This window comes from Vicugna pacos, chromosome 19 (genome assembly GCF_048564905.1).
Source record: "Vicugna pacos chromosome 19, VicPac4, whole genome shotgun sequence".
Taxonomy (NCBI): Eukaryota; Metazoa; Chordata; class Mammalia; order Artiodactyla; family Camelidae; genus Vicugna; species Vicugna pacos.
Genome location: NC_133005.1, coordinates 2,231,634 through 2,245,915, shown reverse-complemented (window position 1 = coordinate 2,245,915; position 14,282 = coordinate 2,231,634). Strand labels below are relative to the sequence as shown.

Below are 14,282 nucleotides of genomic sequence, written 5' to 3'. Positions count from 1 at the left end.
GGGCCTGATGCGGCTCAGACTTGGAGCCCAGGGAGAGACTGGGTAGATTCCCAAGGAGATGGGAGGGGAGGACCCAGAGCCCAGGTTCCCCGCATCCTGGTCTCCGTTGTTCCCTGGAAAACCATGTTCAGAAACTTGGCCTTCCTTCCCCCAAGTTTAATGTCCTGTAGTTTGTCTTGTTTCAAAGTATGTTCTTTCATCCTTGTACATAATGTAGGGCTTTCCGGCTTTCATCTTTTAAAGTTTTTATTTTTATCACATGCGAAGTTCAAGGATCCTACGTATGCGCCTCCTGGAGGCAGACCATGTCACCTGTCCCAAAGCCACAGCCCCTGTCGCTGTGCAGTCCAGACCCGCTGCCATCATGCTCCAGCCTCTCAGAGCACCTCCAGCCCCCCAGTGCCCCCCTCACCCCTTTAATTAAAAGAGAGTAGAAGGACTTTAAAGCATTCCAAACATACGTACATGGGGGGATGCAGTGAACTCACCAACCCACATTCGCATGTGGATACCCCTGTACCCTGTTGTTTCAGACCCCCTCTCCTCTTCCTCCTCCCGAGTTCCCCCTTCTGCAGTGATGACTGCAGGTATAGATCCAGCCCTGTGTGCCCTGCGCAGACCTGCCCTTTTCAGATACAACCTTGTGCGCATCCTTCCTGCACGTTTTCCTTCTCCTGGCTTACTTTATGTGCGCTGCAAGAAGTAACTCATGGTTTGGTTTGGTTTGGTTTGGTTTGGTTTCAGTGTAATACCTTTTGTGTGAATGTTCTTCACGAAAGAACGGTGTTCTTTAGGAAGAACAGAGGCTTTTCGATTCATTCCATATCTACTGATAAATGTAGATGTTTAGAAGGATTTTGTTTTCAGGTTTTATTACCCATTGTATTTTAGTACTATTCTGAAACAGCGTCATTTTCTGTTCTTATTTGCTGCAAATACATCACATTTCAGCCATGTCAGTGGTGAAATAAGTATTGGTCCTTTGCCATCAAATCATCTTAAAAGAAAAAAGATGGTGTTTATGTTAGAAAACTTATTCTAAGTTCCAGACAACCAATTCACTCATAATTTTTCCAGTAATAGCTCTGTTACTAATGGGAAGGGACTGCCCAATTAATAAATTAAGCATCAAATGATATTCTGCCTCCCCTAGTGGGTTTTTTGTTCCTTTTTAAATCATCATCTTAGTGACAACCATAAAAATTACCAGTAAATGAGTGACAAAATCCATCCTTGAAAGTAGAAGTCAGCAGGTGGTTTCTCAGATTGTTGGGCTGTAGCTGAAGAAACGCACAGCCCTGAAGAGCAGCGCTCCCGGCGTGCTGTGGGCAGGATGGGGCTGGCAGACACGAACACAGAATGGTGCTGCCGGCTCAGGACGGCTGCGACTCAGGAGTCATCTTTCTGTGATTAGCACAGTCACATGTCTTCAAGTTGTTTCCCTCATGGAACAATATATATATTTGGTAAATAGTATGGGTTAAATATTTCTTTGTAGATAAAAATCTTAAAAGTAAGAGATTTTCAGAATTTAAGGAAGCTCTACTAGAAATCACTTGGTTGAGACTTTAATGAAGCTCAGGAGTATTTACTGTGATCTCTTGGGTAAATGGCTAATTAAACAGCTGCATGTAAATGATGTTTACCTGTGGGCCCCTTGCTGTCTGCTGCAGTCAGTCCCGTCTCTTGAGTAAATACATCAATAAAGCCTCCAACACCCGGATTATGTCCCCTGGAGACCAGATAAGAGCTGCAGCACCCGCCTCACCTATTAGGCCGTTAAGTAACTGAGCCGCCCACTTTTAAATCAGAAAAATTTGTTATTACTTTGGGAAAAAAAAGTGAGTTGGATGCTTCATTAAAATACAAAGTATGTTAGTACTCCTTTTCTCCTAAGTGCTGTCTGCTTCCACCCAGGGGACCTCCTGCAGGCAAAGCAGAGCAGCCCCTCCACCCCTCCCTAAGTGAGGGCTGCTGCTTCATTCTTACCTCCTGAGTTCCTGCTCGCTGGCTCACATGAATGCCTCCCCGTTCCTTCAGTTGCTACACAGATGAAATCTCCTTCCTCTCTTACAATTCAGATAGAACCTAAGTGATGATGCGTGTGTTTCTCTGTGAAACTGGAAGATGACGTCCGGTGTGCACAGGAGGGTCTTGTGGGAGGGTCAGGTGAACCTGCAGGAGGGGAGATGCTGCGTGCTGTCTGCACCCGTCGTGTTTCATTGTCTTGCTCCTCTGGGTCTGCGTCAATAGCGCGGATTTACATATGGGAGGTAATTTTATTTTATCAAGTGTTTTCATGTCCACTTTGTATTTGTACCACCCATTGCAGAAATCAGATGCTTCTAGAGCTAGCATGTTTCTTAAATAAAACTAAGGGAAAAAAACAAACTTGGAATAGTAAGGTAAACAGAAGAAAAGAAAATCGTCTGTTATCCGACTCTTGAGTATAACCCTGTTGACATTGCGGTGTGTGGTGGTTAATGTTTAACATCCTGACAGTGTGTGGTGGGTGGTGCTGTTTGCGTGCTTGGCTTCCTCATCCCCACTTGTCACGATGAACGTGCTTTCTTCCCCCTAGAGGTTCTGCATCACGCCCGACGGCTCCGCGGAGACCCCTGTGTGGCTGCGCCACCGTCTCTTCCACCAGGCTCCCGGTGCTGAACACTATGAGTTGTTTTTCATTTTTCCTCTAGTTTCAGAGCACACCTGAGCAGTTCAGGTTTTACAGCCACTGCTGTTTCCTGGGAGTGAGCTCCTAGATGGGGCAGTACTAAGTCAGAGGGGGCTCTCGGGTCCTGCTCTGCGCTGCCTGCTCCCACCTGCGCGGTTGTCAGTTAACCAGGAGGAAGCAGCTTCCCCTGAGCTCTTTGTGAAGCGGGACACTGTCTACTTTTATTTATTTGTTTTGGAGCACCAGATTGAGAAGTGCAAATGACAGCCAACTTCTGTTGTTCACTTGACCTTTGCATTACAGTTGAGGTCAGACTTTTCCCACCCATTTGTAAGCCATATGTAGCTCTTGTTTTATAATTTGCAGTTCATGTTCTTTGCTCATTTTTCAATTAGGTTAGTAATATTTTTTTTCTTATTGACTTGTGGGAACTATTTTAATATAAATTTGTACAATTTGCTACAATTTTAATCAGTTTGATTTTCACCTTTTATTTTTCTTAATGGTGTTTGGATACAGTCTTTTCCATTAATATCTTCATCCATCTATTTATGCATTTGAATATCACAATTTATAAGTTTCTGGATGTAAATTAAGAGTCAGCCTAAAAAAATATGAAAACAAATATATGTATGTATATGCATGACTGTGATGCTGTGCTGTATACCAGAAATTGGCACGTTGTAATTGACTGTACTTAATTAAAAAAAGAGTCAGCCTAGATGACTCCTAGGGTTCTAGATCTAGAACTTTGAGAAAACGCTAGTGGAATTGAGCCAGTTAATTCTAGGTGTCCCACTAAGTGTAATTCACAAGGTGATTATTTTGCACAAGATCTGTCAGCCTCAGTCATCCTGCAGGCAGTGTGCGCCTTGGCATGAATTCCCAGCACTTTCTCCTGGCTCCTGGGAGGTAGGAGAGTGAGGGACTAGTTTGTTGGCATTGACTTTGGCTGCAGACCTTGGAGAACAGTCTCCAGTCGCCCCTGCCCCGGGCGCCAAATGTATGAGATGAGCGAGAGCCTTTGTCAGCTGACAGGTGAGCTGACACTGCACACAGTCCATTCGTGAGCACCACCAGGGGCCATCTTTGGTGGCATTTTTCAGAGAGAGCACCCTCCTTTGCAGAGCCCCGGGCCCAGCGGGAGCATGGGGTGGGCATGGCGCCTGCTTGCTCTTCTCTGGGCTTTGGTTTCTGGGCAGGGCGGGTCTGGGTTCCTGTTGTCGGTGTCACACTGCAGGTCCCTTCAGACTGGGGCCTTCCTGCCAAGGGGCCCTTCCAGAGGGCCGCAAACAGCACATCTTGAGAATGCCTCGCAGGTGTTTTCCTGACTCTGCACGTGTTGCTTTCTGCTGGACTTTTGAGTGGACCTTCTGACCGTTCGTTGTCTGAGGCTGACTTTTGTTTCTGTCCCTGCTCATCATTATCCCCTGTTTCTTGTCAGGTCCTCTGCAGATGACCCCCCGGGCAGATCTGCCCTCTCTCTGGGCTTCATGGTCCAGCAGAGTCAAGCCCATCATTCTCATGTCGTCGTGCGACCGTCAGAATCATGATAGATGTAAAATACTCATCTTTGAGAAATGATCTCTAGAATTATCTTAAAACATGAGTCCTTTTATAAACACTCCTATCAAAAAAGTAAGAGAAATCCTGGAGATGTGAGTGTTAAGATGAATAGGATAAGATGTATGAAATACATGAAAACCTGCAATGTTCCCAACACTCATGTTACCGTGGTCACTGTGGTTGAAAAAAAAAGGCTCTGTGTAGAGCTGCGGGCTGGTGTTCTCACCCAGCTTACAGGGGCTTGTTAGAAAGATGTTTGCAGGGTTATTATAGCAAGTTAGTTTGGTTCTTTTGAAGCCCAGTTGGAACCCAACTAAAGCAAAAGAAGCTCTTATATTAAGGGGATGTGTGAATCATTGAGGGACTGGTGAGAAGCCATGCGAGTTACTGACAGTCTAGAACATTCTCCATTGTCTGTAGGTTCTACAGTAGAAAGAGCAGAAACCTTCAACAGGCCTTTACAGCTTTATTCTTAAAATGTGTAAGACAGTGGTTGTTACGAAGTCATGCCAAGAAATTATTAGTTACAGTTAGTGCGTAAGTTCTTTTTGTTCATATTCTAAAATGTTTTTTATGTATCCAGGATTATTGGGCACACGGAATGGGAGCTTAACTCTCTGTGGGAACAGACAAACCAGACCAGGACTGGCAGAGAGCTAGAAATGAGACCCACTAGGCTGGTCCAGAGAGCGTACTGACTGTTGGGAGGTGGCAGGTCCTGTCTTCTGGACAGATGCTGGTAGCAGGTGTGGTGCAGTGGTCCGTGTGGGTCCATGCCGCTGGGGTTGGGGCATTTGGCAGCCAGTGATGGGGACCAGCCCTGGCCTGAGCTTCCAGGAAAAGGCTGTATCGTGAATCTCTGTCTGCAGAAACAGGGACTCTGTACAGGTCATTCTACAGAGTTGTTAACAATGAGAGTCAAACCCGAGGCCATCTTTATACAAACGGAGGAAAAGCTCCTGGTTACAGAAACTGGACAGACAGGAAGACTAACCTGATGCCAGGTTCTTTGGTCAAGGAGGCTAGGACTCCTTAAGTCGCCTCCAGCCCCCAGGATAGGCCAGGAGTCCCAGAGGCCAGCTGGTCCTAAAGAGGGCTGGAGGCAGGAGCCTTGCAGGGATGTCGAGGCCGATGGTGGTGGCCTCGGAGTATGTTCAGAGCTGGACTTACAGGCTAGATCCCCCTTGTCTGCCTCAGGGACTCCCCCTGACTTCTTTCTTCACGGCCTCCTCCTTGGTTTGCTAGGAGGTTACATTGTTACTGTTTCACCCTGGACTGGGGGTGACCTGTGGGGCCTTGTCCAGCTCCTCACCTCACCTTGACCTGCAGGGTCTCGTGTCCACCCCCCACAGGCTGGGCTGGGCCCTGGCCTATGTTTGCTGCTGTAGTCAGCTCCATGGAAGGGGTCACACTGCCACAGAGGCTTTCCCTTGCAGCCCTGGGCAGACTTCCTCGTCCCAGCAGGAAGAGAGAGACACGTGTGCTCTGGCAGCCAGACGATGTCACCACTGGTCGTTCACCTCTGGTTCCCAGTGTGTGTCTACTTCCTGGGAAGAGTGCTGGCCTGAAGGTAACCAACACCGGTATTACTAACCTGTCCTGTTAGTGGCCCCCTTTTCTCCTCCTCTCAAGTGGGCTGTGGTACAGCTGCGCCCAGCTCCCTGCACAGGACGTGTGGGGCGACGCGGGTGAGACAGCTTGGTGCCCTCAGGAAGCAGACAGGCAGCTCGGGGCAGCTGAGTCCCCGCACTGCCCCAGACTGAGAGGCAAAGTGCAGTGCGCCTTTGTTCTGACTGAAGGCTGTGACCTCCAGCAAGACTCGTTCTCTCTTCACTCTGGTGTATCCTCCTCAGCCCCAGCCCCGACGTTTCTCCACAGTCTGCCCGTTGGGAGGAAGTTCAGGGGTTGTTTCTAGAATGGTGACACCACAGGGCCGTGTTTTTCCAGATCTCCTTCTCAGTCCAAACCAGCTCTGTCTTGGATGCCTGAAAAACAGGATACATGTGAGAAAAGAGTAAATCTTGGACAAAGCAGCCCAGATTAACAGAGGTGGGCACGTCTCAGATACGTACCCCCAAGTAGAAAAACACTGCATTACATAAGCTTCAGTCTTCAAAAAATGTATTCTTGTGAATGTAAGTTGTTGGGAAGAATTAAATTACGCTGGAAAATAATCAGATGTTCTTTTATCTTGAAGGCATTTTAATTTCAGTTAAATGTCAGGAGGCAATTCATTCCTCAGTAAAGCTTGACCTAAAATATTCATATTTGTAGCCTGGGTCTTTGAGACCAAGGGGAACGTGGCTACTGTGTGTTTTTATGTCTTGGTGCTTTCTTTGACACCCGGCAGGCGGTAGCATCACTGGAAGGGGCCCTCTCAGAGGAGCAGGACGGCAGGTCGGCTGTTGGCAGCAGTGAGTCATCACGCGGGTCGCTGTCCACCAGGAGTGACAGGAGTGGAACAAAGGACGCAAAACCCGCTCTGTGGCTCAGCAGCTTTCCTACCAGGGGACAAGGTAGCTGTCCTTAAGGGTCCATCCAGCAAAAATGTGTTCAGAGTCAGCGTGACACCCCGTTTCCTGATGTGTGCCCGTCAGACAGCACTGCCTAAGGAGTGCCTCCGATTCCGGATGCAGACCCTGCTACCCGTTTAGACCCCCTTCCCAAAATCGATGCTTTCAGCCAGTCTCACGGGAATGGGCAACCTGATTGCAGGTCTGCAGTTCTGCTGGTTGCCAATGAGGCGTGAAACCTTAACAAAACCAACAGTCGACAGTGGATACTTCTGATCATCCCACAGAGAGGAAGATGATTCCACTAAAATGATTCCATAAAGCCCTGTGAAGTTTTTGATAATAGAATTTACTCATAATTAGCGAACAATCTTTTTAATTATAATAGAACTTTATAAAAGTCTAAACATGACTAAGACTCAATGAATTTATGACCCCTAAAATGTAATACCCAGTTTTTAGTATCTAGAAATTGTGATTATCGTAGCATTGCTGTTAAGACATGCCCTAAACTGCTAGGGTGGTGTTTCTAAGACCCCGAGGAGCTGCTTAGGGCGTTCAGAACTTGATCGTGTGCACAGGCTCACTTGGGTTGAGCCCCACCCAGATTCGATGGATGTCAGGCTTAATTATTTTGCATGAAAGCAGTATGGAGATTTCTTAGCTTTTGAATAGGTTTTCTTTTAGGAGTAGTCTGTTTCGGACCAGAAATAAACTAACCCCAAAGAGGAGGTGGGGAGGCAATGAAAATCAAAGGAATGCAGCTAAAAAAACCAAAGGCCTGTTTCAGCAACATAACCCTGAAATGTGTTTTATCATGTGTTTGGTTTTTAGATGTTTCAAGTATCTATGGAGACGAGAGCGAGGAGGAGAGTGTGGCAGCGGGGGTGCCGGTCACAGGTAACGTCGTGGCTGAGGGCCTCAGAAGCGGAGTCAGCCTTCTTAGTCACCAGAACGTTCTGGTTCATGGTTGTGGACTCCGCTAAGAGCCAGCGCGTCCAACTGCCACGTGCTGGAGCTTCCGTGAGCGCTCGGGAAGGGGGTGGGTGACCATGTCTGCTGAGTTCTTCACAGTCGTGCTACACCTTCACACACGTGAGCGCCCCCGGCATGAGCCTCCCAGCACCTGCATCAGGCTCTGCAGGGACACCCAGTCACTCTGGGGCAAACGACAGTTGCTTCTGATTTTTCTTTTCCTTTCCTGTGATAATTGGATATGTACTGTCATAATAAGAGCAGGGAAAAGTGCCAGACAGGATGCTTGCTGGGGTCCCAGCTACAAAGCCCATCTGAGCATTTAAACATTTCAGCGATGAGGTCTCCTCAAGACCCATTAAGACTTCTGCGCATGTGTTAGGCTTGGTTAGATGAGATCAAAACGTCCTCGCTTGTTTGAGTTTTAGGGCAGCCGTGGCGGCAGTTAGTATTCTGAGCAGACTTCTGTTTGGCGCACGTCGAAATTTACTAGTGCCTTATTTTGTAAAGTGGTGCGCTACTTCATTATAAATTCAGAAGTCTGACTTTAAATATTTATACAAGTAGATAGACCGGGGCATGGGGCACTGAGGCATGCGTCTGCATGTGTGGTAGTTTTGCGGTTTATAAGCAGAAAGAATGGCTTTCTTGTACGGCAGTACAATTCATGGCCTGGTGATTAATTTTTAAATCCATGTTTCTGTGATGAACTCTTTTTTTGAAAAAGGAGTTTATAGTAGAGCAATTATTGTGTATATTCTGCATCACATAGTATTTCACCCTAAAATACAGAGGTTTTCTTTTCTTTTAAACATTTTCCCAGTGATATGTTTATTGCATTGTTATTCCTCATTTTGAGAAAACTCAGAGAGCTCCCCGTTGGGTTTTATCAATAGAATTAACCCAAGGAGCCTTTGGCGCTTCTCTTTGGCGTTTACCTTTGCGAGCGGCAGCAGCTGGCGGCCTGCTGGGGTCAGGAGGGCTTGCTGGGGAGACTGAGTTGCCTGCTCTGCCTCATCCGTTCAGTGTCCTTTCCAGTCGCCCTTCGCTGCGAGTCGGGGACTTTCCCCAGAATTAACTCAGATGCAGTTTACCCATGGGATTTAAAAAACTGAGGTATAATTGACTCAGTTGTCTCAGTGTCTGGTGGACACCATACTGACTCACTGTCTGCGCTGCAAGACGGTCAGTTCAGCACAGTCGGCCTAGGGAACGCCTGTCACCACTCAGGAACAGGTTTGTCTCCTTGGAATGAGAACTTGTAAGGTTTACTCTCAGCCGCGCTCAGATGTGCGGTGCAGTATTGCCAACCGTAGTCACCACGCTGCACGAGACATCGTCAGGACGTCCCGCTTTTGTAACTGGAAGTGTGTGCCATTGACCCCATCACCCGTGTCCCTTCCCCTCGCCTCCGGTACCCCCAGTCTGTCCTCTGTATCTGTCTCAGAATTTCTTTGTAAGAGAGGAGATAGTGAAGTAGCAGGGTTTCAGATCTCTCCTCGTGTGGGAAGAGGTGCGATGTGCCTGGAAGTCGTAAGGGCTGTGTGCCGTGAAGAGTTTTAGAGAAAGTGTAATCCTAGTGTCCTGCCATTGACCCATCAGTAAAAAAAATGCTTCGTGCCTGCTGTGCGCCAGAGGACTAGACACAGATAACCTGGGAGACTTGCAGAGAACTTCCTGAGCTGGAGAGCCTCGGGTCCCGCCCCACGGCCACGCCCCCCGGGGTTGGTGTCGAGGGCTCGGGCGCCCAGCCGCCCGACGCCGTGGCTGTCTGTGGTCACAGCTGCTTTGACCTCTCGTTCTTGACCTTGGTCTCGTCATTAAATGTGTGTGTCTTTTGCCATCATTATTTGGAGATTTGGCCTCTGGTAACGTAAGGCACGCATAGAGTTTTGATTTGAAGTAGAGTCTGCCTCCCACTCTATGACGGTTCTTTTGAGGCTTTCCTTCATGTGGGGGCTGCAGTCCTTCTAGAATATTCCAAAGAAAGGAACATTCCAGAGGCTGCTTTGGGGAAACCCCTGTCCTCACGAGAGGGAAGAGTGGTCCACAGAACGTTAGCCCTGCTGGCTGTTCACAGGAAGGGTTTCGTTTTCACATAGAAGAAAGTTATCTGAAACGAGTTCACGCTTGTAAATGGTTCATTGACAAGAGTCTTCTGAAAAGTCTCCACTGCGCACTGTGCAGAGGGCAGAGGTCCTGGGGGTCTGACCCCAGCGTGCTGTGGGGCCCACAGAGATGGCGGCCCTGCCCGGCGAGTCCCCCGGAGAGCTTTCAGGCCGGTCTAGCTGCACGTCCCCCAGGTGAGAGGTTCTCTGCCACCTGCTTGAACCACGGCAGGGAGCGGCTCTCCCAGGGCGCGAGGGGGGCTCTTATTTCTGGCAGCTCTGATGCTGCTTCTTATCTCAGTGCCTGTGGCTCTCATTCCCCAACAGTGAAGGGACCAGACGAGCCAGTGCTCTCAGTCATCTTGCTTCTTGCCTGCTGCTCCCCCCAGCGTAGGTCTTCTGGGCACAGGGCTCATCCTGAAAGAGTTTGCTGTCACTCTGAGGCGTCAGCCTTGTTAATCACCAGCATGAGACACTGGCTCCTCTCTGTGCTGACATTTACAAGACATCTTTCTGCGCGCGCGCGCACACACACACACAGTAAGCGTGGCCACAGCCCAGGGTCTGTTAACACAATCCACACAGTCTAGCCCTTTCATTAGCCTAGTTGTCCACACTGAAGAATCCAGGTAGAATATCAGTAATGTGATTAGCTGTGACTGTGTGGTTTTCTGTACATAATAAATAGAATATAGATTGCATATATATTTCACTTTTTACTTGGGCAGAGTCCTGAGAGTACCAGGGACAGCCAAAGCCTGGTCCCTTCCCCGCCGAGTCTCCGTCACCTCTGACCTGCGCAGCGGCCCTGCAGGTGAAGAGACCGTTCTGCAGACAGGCCAGGGTGAGGGCCCTACTCAGGGCCGTAGGATCAGTGTGTCAGGTCCTGAGTCACACTCAAACCTCAGGGTTCAAACCTGCAGCCCCTTCCATCCCGCCACCCTGCCCCTTTGGTTTTACCGGAGAGGCGCCTGTATCAGGGTGTCTGGACCAGCCAAACGTCAGTATGTGTCTTAACAAAAGGTGAGGTTTGCAAGGACGGTTTTGAGAGCAATGATGAACAAAGCCTAGAGGGGTGGGAGCTGGCGAAGACCTCCAAGTGAAGACCACCCCGGTGGCCCTGGTAAGGAGGGGTGAGCCTGAGGACATGAGGCCTGGGACACACGCAGGAAGCAGTGGGTCAGGTGTGTTTCCCTGGAGCACTTGGGCCGGGATGGAAGAGAGAAAGTCTCCCTCTGAACTGCTTATACCCCCAAAGTGAAATCTCCCACACTGGCAATTTTATTTGTTTTTGTACTAAACTTACCTTTGAGTAAATTCAGAGAGTTTTAGTTTGAGCAAATGATGCAGCTTGTGCTAAATGTCATAAAAGCCCAGCCCCCAACATGGTGTCTGGCACACAGTGGGCACGCAGTTTGTCAGGCGAATGAATAAAAACGAGAGTATTAAGGAGTTTCCTTGATCACTTGTTGATTCAGGCCAGAATACTCTCAGTCACTCACTCCACCGACACTTTTCCCACCCCACGTGCCCATCCTGGCAAAACGCATCTCCTTAAGCTCCATGTGAAAAGGGCTCTCAGCTTTTATCTGGAGAGGATTAAGCCTCTAAGAATGTCCATTCAGCCTCTCATTCTTTTGACACCAGTTCTCTTGGTCAAGCTGTGTTGAAAGTGGCTGCCTGACTGCCATTTCTCACTGATACTCTTTGGCAAGCCGAAGTATTCAAGGTCATCCAAGGTACGTCCACTTAGAGGCTTTGTGGGAGGTCAGCAGAGGCGTGAAGGGTGCCACTTGAGGTTCTGGGCAGTGCTTCCCCGAACGTTACTGCGTGAGTTTTCCATCAGATTGGGGAAAGGCTGGAAATAGACGATGGCCACATTGTCATTGGTGACTTGATTTATCCTGGGAGAGAAAAACTGGGGTGACAGCTTTGGACGGCTGGGGTCCAGGGGCATAGCACTTCCCTGCTGAGCCGTCACCGAGAAGCCGCATCACCCGTTCTGTCCCAGAAGTGCATAGTCAGTCAAGTCAGGGTGTCTGGGCTGTGCCTGGGGCAGGGAGCCCCCAACTCAGGCAAGGCCCCGGGAACCACCGTCTGCCGCTGGATTGTCCCTGGCCCTGCCCATGTGGCCCCGTCCCTGTGACAGGGGTTGGGCTAGTGGGGCTTCACCCCTGGGGCCTGCTGCTCACATAGCCAAGAACTCGGTGCTCAGGACGTGGCAGGCTGGTGCTGCTCTGTGCCATGGTCGTGGAGGAATGGGAGGCCCCTTTCTGCAGAGCGCTTGACTCGGTGCATTCAGGCAAGTGAACTCAAGGCGCCTGTGAAACTCCCGCAGCCGCTCAGCAGAACCCTGTGCCCCAGCCACACCCCCGACCAGTTCCCACGAGCCCCTGGGGGCCGAGACCAGGCAGCAGGCTTTTGTAACAGGTGACTGCCTGGGTTTGAGAACGTGGGGCTGGGGTCTCAGAGCTGGAAGGGCCCTTGTAGGTCACGTAGTGAGACACCCTCACTTGATGCAGGTGACTCAGGTGGAGAGAGGAGAGGCTGGGCTTTAGCTGTGTCACCACCACCAGGGACAGGGAGGGTGCGCTCTGCCTGGGGCCGCCGTGACAGCCTGCACTTGCTCGGCTCCGGGGGCCCGAGCCTGAAATCAGGGTCAGCAGGCCCTGCGAGGCTCCCGGGAGGCCTGGTCTGCTCCCGCCCCTGGTGGCTCCTGGTTTGTGGCTCCAGGACCAGGTGACTCCACTCTCTGCCCCAGTCGTCACATCGCCTCCTTTTCTGTGTCCCTATGTCCTCATCCTGGCAGGACCACGGTCACTGGATTTAGGGCCCACCATAAATGCAGGCTGGTTTCATCTTGAGATCCTTAGCTGATGCATTTGCTGGGATCCTGTTTACAAATAAGATCACATTCTGAGGTTCTCAGTGGACATGAGTCTGGGGGGAAAACACTGTTCAACCCACTACAGAGTATGAGGAGAGATTTCTTCTTTTTGAATTTCTAGCTCCTGGTTCATCTTGCACAGTGATTATTCCTTGCCCTCCTAGAGGTGATGATGATGCCAATATTGTCTTTATTTCCAGTTCTTCTCATTTTATAAATCATTGAGTGCAAACTGCTAAAAATGTTGTTTTTAAGAAACTATTTAATTATAGCAGTAACATACAGCTTCCTGATCAAGATAATCAAAAGTTAACAATCCCATGACCTTGAGGGTTGAAGATTCACCTCCCGTGACTGAGCATTGGTGAGCGGCAGCGCCGTGGTTATGAGTTTGTGTGTGATTAGTATCAGCAAAACTGCTTCAGTTCAGTGTGGGAATGTTATCAAAGGCCCAGGGAAGCCTGGCATTTGACTTCAGGTGTGATTGTTGACTTGCCCCGGAGAAACTCGGAGTGTGATGTGGACACCCGCCCTCTGCAGCAGCGGCAGGCGGCGCACCTGAACCAGGAGCTGCTCTGCCCCGCGCACCCGGGGCTGCGCTCCAGGCCGGAGAGGCGCCGGGCGGGAGACACGCGGCCAGGCCCGCCGGTGGAGCGGGGGTTCCCGTGGGAGGTCTGGATGTGGAAGGGGACTGCCTGTGGGCCCGGCCCGTGTGTCTCACATTCACATGGATGGATGGCATTAAAAACAAAATCCTGAGTGTAGATGCATCTTCTGTGTTTCAGGATTGTGGAAGCACCCTTACCCTAATGGCTTTGAGTAGATTACTGGACAAGTGATTTCTGTGTTTTAAGTAATAGTATCTTAAGAACTAATTTTAGAATTATATCCCACAATTTTTATTTCATTTTGCAAAAGCAACTGGGTTTGCTGCATTAGCGACACATCTGGTGCAGTGTGCATAGAAAACTGACGTGCGCGTAAAGTACATGGGGAGTAACAGCCCTGAGGGGCTCGTGGACAGAAAATATTTTTTGAAGTTGAGTTGAGAATTTCTATACATTTCTTACAGGAATGGTAATTATCGTTCCTGACTCAGAAGTGCCCAGCTATTTGTCAGTTCAAGGCCGTTTTTCCAGCTGTAGTGATAGTATTGTCCGCATCTCCTTTTGTTGTTCCCTTTCTGGGCCCAACTCTTCTTTTTTTCACGAGGGATTTCCGCGAAAGCCACGGCGGACCCTCTGCCTGCGAGCCACCCTTCCGAGGCTTGTGAACCGCTTGTTCATCTGGCTCTTGTAACGGGCTGTTAAAAGCACTTGTTCATCAGATATTCTCTTTTTCTTTTTCTCTGTAGATTTAGAAGTATTTTAGCAGGTGTACATTTGCATATAAAAGGACGACGGTAAGAAGTTGGGCTTTTTCTTTCTCTCCTCAGCATCGTCTCTCCTGCCCCCTTTTATTCAGCACGTTTTCACTTTCTGTTTCCATTTCCTAGACACCAAATGCATATCAAGAAGGGAAAAAACAGTCTCAGTGATCATTCACCACTTTGCAGGAAG

At 49.3% G+C, this 14,282-nt stretch overlaps 1 protein-coding gene across 4 annotated transcripts in view; it reads left to right on the top strand.

Moving 5' to 3' along the window:
• The window catches only part of KIZ (kizuna centrosomal protein), a 90,857-nt gene that overhangs the window by 61,034 nt on the left and 15,541 nt on the right, over window positions 1-14,282 (top strand). For all 4 annotated transcript variants that reach the window (XM_072943693.1, XM_072943691.1, XM_072943692.1 and 1 more), the window contains 2 exons: window positions 6,591-6,756; window positions 7,588-7,653. In XM_072943693.1, the coding sequence (XP_072799794.1) occupies window positions 6,591-6,756; window positions 7,588-7,653 (232 nt within the window). The remainder of the gene's footprint in view (window positions 1-6,590; window positions 6,757-7,587; window positions 7,654-14,282) is intronic.